Genomic DNA, 6,000 nt, shown 5'->3' on the forward strand with positions numbered 1-6,000 from the left:
TCCTTCTCCAAGGAGAGTTTTCATTAATTCACTTTACATTGATGGTATAATTTACCTCCTCCATATCCCCAAGAAAGTTCTTTTCGCTTTTGATGTTGATGACGAGACTGTTGTCACCATCAACTTACTCGGTAATGGCTGCATACCTGATGATCATCTCGAAACGTCCAGGCTCATGGAGCTACTTGGCCGTCCATGCATAGAAACAGGTGACTGGAAGAGCGAAACCTTGTGGATGCTCACGGTGAGTCATCAATGGGAGCAGAAGTGTGTTTTTGATAAGGAAACTAATTCCGAACGTTGCACAATCACTGGCGCTTGGGACTGTGGTGGTGTGGTAGTTCTGCACATAAATGATTTTGTACAGATCAGATCCCGACAGACTCTACTTACTCCGTCCTTCAACCACGGAGATTTTTTGTACAAAACTAACCATACAACCTAAAGCCAGAGTGGAAGGAATATGCATTTTGCTGGGGTTACAAACCGACTCTCGTGCCACCGGGGAGCATTGTCGGTGAACTCAGCCAAGAAAAGAAGAAAAGTCGAGGCCGTACAATGGATATAATGAAGCCACTAGAGTCCCTCAATGAGCAGGAGAAGAGAAAAGGGCAGAAAACAACACTGACCATCGTGTGCCTCATGGAGTTCTTGGCTGGTGTCATGCGCAGACTACCAGAGAATTTGCAACAAGTATCTGAAGAGTTACGTGAGGGTGTTTGAATTTTTGTGTTCAAGGTTTCATGTGTCCACCTCCTTAAATGTTTACATTTCTGATTTGGAAGCTGAGACTTCACCTTTCTACATCCTCAAAAGCTTAGCTTTAAAGCGGAAACGACAGGTCTGATGGTGTCCCGTTGTACCAAGCTTTTGAACCCCCTATTTTAATTCTTTTCTAGTGTATATGCAAGTGAGGTTTACGTTGCAACTGAAAACAGATTTCAAATGAGTCGCATTCTTGTATTGTTTTTTTTGTCAGAGGTATATTATTTTCACTGTGAAGAAAGGGATAGTCTTGCACACGGTTTGTAAGCAGTAATTTTTTTTCATTCGTTGCACTGCTTACGGTTTATAATAGTGCTATTCTCAGCTCTTTTCACCACTTGAGGTTTTGGAGTAGTGTTTTATCACATATCTTTTCACTACTTGCAGTTTGAAGTAGTAATTTATCTTTTTTCGGCTTGACTTGACACGTGCCTAACTGCCTATTCTTGTCGAGTGTTATCTATCCAAAGCAAGGTTCACATTTGAAGAATTGATGTACTTGTTTGCATTATGAAGACTCGTACTATCCGTAAAGATAATACCCTACATGAACAATTTCATGGCAAACTCCGCCTATGCTGACTGGAAGACACACTCTCTCTCCTGAGTCGTCTCAGCATAACCAGTCCCATGCCCGGGTAAAGGAGGAGGGTTGCATTAGATTTTGGCAACCAGCATAAAAAATAACCACTCTAATGGATTTGAAACCCACAACAAACTTACTGTTGTTGTTGTATGAACAATTTCATGGCAATGCAGTGGTGTTACCATCATACGAATCGATTGCACGTAGTATCCCCCAATCAATTGCATATCTGCAACATCCAAAAACACGACGTCGCACCAGATATTTCGAGAGGATCCATCGATGCACGGCTGGACCAGCACGGAGACATCGATCAACATGACGGTGTGGCTGGTGCCTCGTGGAAATGTCACTGCTGATGTAACTAACAACCTCGCACTGACTAGACAGCAACGGGTTTGTGGACACCGAGAGGGAGACGTACGGCCTAGTTTACTTTGCAGGACTTGGACAGATGATCGCACCCTTCGTACGCCACTAGCCCAGGTTTGTTGAGCTCGTCTTCCTGGAAACAAGCACACCTTTGGCTAACTTGTCCGGTCAGAGCTATGTCGCCAGGCCTCCTCACCAATCTTGGATAGCCTGTATCGCACCAAACCTGAAACAAGCAGAACAGTCTTAACCCGGTACAGACAGCCATTTTAGTAAAATGTAACATTCAAGCAACTCTGCTCGTTCGGGATCTTCAAAATATGGTGCAGAATGGTAAATGATGCATTTTATCTCAACTGGGTATATAATTCTGAAAATGTTTCAGAATTTCACATGTTAAAAAAATTCATACATTGCTACTCCAGTAAAAGGACTATTTATCAACAATAAGGTTCATCGCCTGGGGCTCAGAGAGCAGCAGAAAACATGGTGATAGGGGTCCTAAGGATAGTTAGGACTATTAAAGCTGCTTGGAACATAGAAAAATTAACATAAAAACAGATTAATTTCTCGAAGAATTGGGAGAAATTCCACGTTTCAAACTGAGCATGAGGAAAGAAGATAGAACTGCATTAAAGGGATCAGTTGACAGTAACCATTAGTTTCTCACAATGACAGGGATTGTTGGGTTATCAGTACAATTTCAATATGTTTACACCAATTCATTGATGTTTCTCATAATTGCTGGCTGTTTCTTATGTTTGTTGTGATGCATTGTTCCACAAAACTCATTCATTGCCACCTTTGTTAAAATTTAAAAACCAGTCATTTTGACTTATAAATTCTAGGGTTCTACTGCCTTACCAAGGGGCAATATGTTTGAATGCAGAATCAAAACTTTTAGCTGGTACCTGTCTAATTTTAGTCTATCGAAAGTACTAAGTCTTTTTAACTTTTGTGTATTTAGTTTGAACTTTGAACATGGAACAAGACAGGAAAAAGTTCAGCTCAGCTGATAACAAGGTCTTTCTTCAAACTGTGTTTGAACCCAAAACAAAAAGCATGGCATGATGGGTACGTACTTCTCCGCCTTCTTGTTGGCTCCATTTTGAATTGCAGCTAGGTATTTTAGCTTCCTCACTCTTCTGCTTTTCGAGAAGCTGTGCACCTCTCTTTGCCTTTACTTCTACACCCTTCAGATACTTTGTAGGATTTCCTTGACTGTCGTAGTAGCGTCCAATAAGTTTGCCGGCAAATCTGCATTGCACATGCAAAGGAATCTTACAAAGTGATAGATCATGCATGAAGTAGTTCTTGATCCACTACTTCCATGACAGTCAATATGGTTCATATGGCATACTTAAAATGAACAATGCATAGCAACAGATTTGACAACATGACGGTGCAAGGGCTCAATTGTGGACAAATTATAACTTCTCCAAACAAGTGTCCTGCTAGCCTGGCAAGTCACTAGGCGACACAGTGCCACCCTCCTGCCCGCCTAGAGTCTTGTCCTTCCTAGGACACTGTATACGACTCTGAAGCCTCATGGTTTACCAGATATTGAAGGGAAAAATGTAACATCAAGAGCATGAAGATGCTCTTAGAAAGTGGCTCACATGTATCTCTCGAAGTAAAATTTCCTCCAATCAACAATGCTGTTTATCTGAAAGTAAATTAGGGAATCCATCATCATATTTATTAATTCAACATTAGAAAAATAACAAGACAAAAGAGAAGTCTGTAACTTTCATTCTACACTAGTATGCACATCCAGTGTTCACAGGATGCTTATTCAGGCAAATATGTTACTGTCAACATAAAATTTCATAACATGTCCACACCTATATTAATGCAAGCTAGAAGCCAACGAGAACAAATATTTAGGCAGAACCAACTCTTGATTAAGAACATCGAATATATTGCAGAAATGGTTAGAGTAGGAGATCAAACAATTCTTGGCAACCTGCTGAAACCTCAGCTCTGTGGTGATGTGGTCACCTATGTGATGGGTTTCGTCGTAATCTCTTTTCCCCTAATATAAAGATGCGTGGATCTCCCGTGTGTTTGAGGGAGAAAAAAAAGGAGACAAAACAATTTCAGTTGAAGCTAATTGCATTCCTAGCCCTAAATTTATGAACATTTGTCCCCATCCGTCTAAGTCTAAGCTCCAGATTTGCATTAAATGCAAGATTTATTGATGTAAATAACCCATACATACTGTGTTGTACCTCACTGCTTGATAAACCCTGTAAAGAATCAGTCAGGCCATCACCTGTTCAAGCAGCGAAAAAGTTACTCTAGCAAAAGGCCATATAAACTTCAGCAACATATTTTTTCTAGAGTATAGCAGTCATGACTCATGAATCATTATCATGATCCTTTAGTTATGGTGAATTTACGGAAAAAAAGATCAAGAAAAAAAAGCATCAATATAAGCCGGACAGCTAGATGCCTAGATTAGCTTCCAGGATGTTCAATAAGGCAGGAAAAAGGAAGGTTCTAGATCATCCATATAAACTGCATCATTCTAGTATCCTCTTCACACCTTCTAACGAAGTAATTAAACTGATATGACAAATTCCTTCATCATGACCCGTATTTCTATAATGTGCATGATAATGCTAAGATTATCTTTAATGGTTGTTTCATTCTCCATTAATGAAGTTGAAATTAGTGTCAATGTACTGCTTACAGTTCAAAACCATAAATTAGTGATGCCATTAGCTACACAGACAACATCAACTCGTTCATCTAAATTATTTACTGAACTAACTAGCAATAAGACACAAACTTACCTGTAAAATTTCCAGAAACGAACGCTCGTGATGCATCCCTGTCATGAGAATGCTGTTATATATCAGCATGTGAAGCAACTAAAGGAAAAGGGTATGTAAGTTTGTAAAACCAATTCACCAAAGCTGCAAAAATATAATTCATAACAATGGAATTAAAAAGGGCATTATTAGACATATAAGACTGCAACCTGCCAGCAAAGTGATGATAACCTCCTCCAGGACCATAATGTGACCTCCCTTTTGTAACGTCAAAAACTGAGCTGGCATCAAACGAAAGGCACGATCATTCGCAAAGTCCTACCAGTAACCAGTTGAATAGACAAAGACAATACAACATAATTTACTCACAACATCATCCACAGAAATCAAATAAAGATGTACTTAAGTTTTCATTTATTTATCAGATTCCACATCATTCTATTTAAACAACAGTGGGGAAACCTTCCGCAATAACAAGGCAAAAGAAGTAAATGAAGGCCTATGAGGGAAAAGCATGGGTACCCCAAAATCCCGAGTAGTATGGGCAACTCCTCATCTGTTCCGTTGTACACGGATAGCTCCTCCACTGTCCACAACCTCTGCCCAGACTCAAGAGGTGAGTAAAAAAAAGCTATTCCAATATCAGGAAATTACAGAGGTCGAAAATGGCATGTATAAGACTCTAAAGCCACAAACCAGACGGACCACAACTAGTTTATTTTATACTATTTTTAAAATTATAAGAGAGGAAGCATCCCATCATTGATCATCGGGACTCCGGGAGCTCGATTCCGAAATATGTTTATATCAGGCTATTTATTCGATGAAAACGACTAAGAGACATCGGGTGTCACAGGTTGCAAACGCCTGGGCTGCTTCAGCAGATCTAGCTCACAAACTTTGAGAAGCGTCAAGGTAGACGAGGGACAGAGTACAGACCGGCTTCCTCAGACGGTAGAGCTGTAGAGCGACGGCGAGTAGCGCCGCCAGCAGCGCGATAACAAGAAGGAGCCGAGCCCCCCGCGCCATCGCGCTGGCTCCCAGGAGATCCGCAAGGCCGTTCAGCCCACCAGAACAAACCGCCTCCTCGGCAACGCTGGCGAGCTAGGGCTGGGCTGCCCTCGGGACCCGGCGGCGTAGCTTCGGCGTCGCCGAATTTTGCTGGTACCAGGTAGCCAGCTACTGACCGTCGTCGGACTGTCGGAGCAGGTGAAATGTTTCGGATCCATCCACCAGAGGAGGAAGATGGGGGCGACGGGATCGCAGAAGGGCTGCTGCTGGGCCAAAAGTTTTATTGGGCCGTTGGTCTGTAGCTCCTTCTAAGTGAAGAAAAATATTCGGCTAGAACAAAATATTAATGTTCCGTTTAAAAAAAGGTTCCATAAGAACAAAAATAAAATATATTCAATTGGATTCAAATTTTGTCTTTGAAAAGTGAAAATGTTTCACTACAATAAAATGTTCCGTTGGAACGAAATGGAAAAAATATTTTGTTGCAAC

General features: G+C 41.1%; 1 protein-coding gene across 2 annotated transcripts; it reads right to left on the reverse strand.

Moving 5' to 3' along the window:
- Positions 1-1,461: 1,461 nt before the first annotated feature.
- Positions 1,462-5,741, reverse strand: LOC120646936 (membrane-associated progesterone-binding protein 4-like). Of its 2 annotated transcripts, none has more exons than XM_039923476.1 (8): positions 5,440-5,741; positions 5,023-5,099; positions 4,710-4,776; positions 4,522-4,559; positions 3,955-3,998; positions 3,343-3,389; positions 2,806-2,980; positions 1,462-1,949 (listed from the first exon to the last, which is right to left on the reverse strand). In XM_039923476.1, the coding sequence occupies exons 2-8, from the start codon at positions 5,054-5,056 to the stop codon at positions 1,779-1,781; spliced, it is 576 nt and encodes a 191-aa protein (XP_039779410.1). In that variant the 5' UTR covers positions 5,057-5,099; positions 5,440-5,741; the 3' UTR covers positions 1,462-1,778. The 2 variants fall into 2 exon arrangements, with proteins under 2 accessions (XP_039779410.1, XP_039779409.1); XM_039923475.1 differs by having other exon boundaries at positions 4,710-4,781.
- Positions 5,742-6,000: the final 259 nt, after the last annotated feature.

The sequence above is a fragment of the Panicum virgatum genome, chromosome 9K, assembly GCF_016808335.1.
Source record: "Panicum virgatum strain AP13 chromosome 9K, P.virgatum_v5, whole genome shotgun sequence".
Classification (NCBI taxonomy): domain Eukaryota; kingdom Viridiplantae; phylum Streptophyta; class Magnoliopsida; order Poales; family Poaceae; genus Panicum; species Panicum virgatum.

Excerpts from the sequence above, each read along its gene's own strand:
- LOC120646936 (XM_039923475.1), bottom strand. The coding sequence starts at position 5,529 with ATGGCGCGGGGGGCTCGGCTCCTTCTTGTTATCGCGCTGCTGGCGGCG. Across the intron at positions 3,390-3,954 it reads AGGGTTTATCAAGCAGTGAG|ATAAACAGCATTGTTGATTG; the intron begins GTACAACACAGT and ends ATTTACTTTCAG. Across the intron at positions 1,950-2,805 it reads GCCAACAAGAAGGCGGAGAA|GTTTGGTGCGATACAGGCTA; the intron begins GTACGTACCCAT and ends TGCTTGTTTCAG.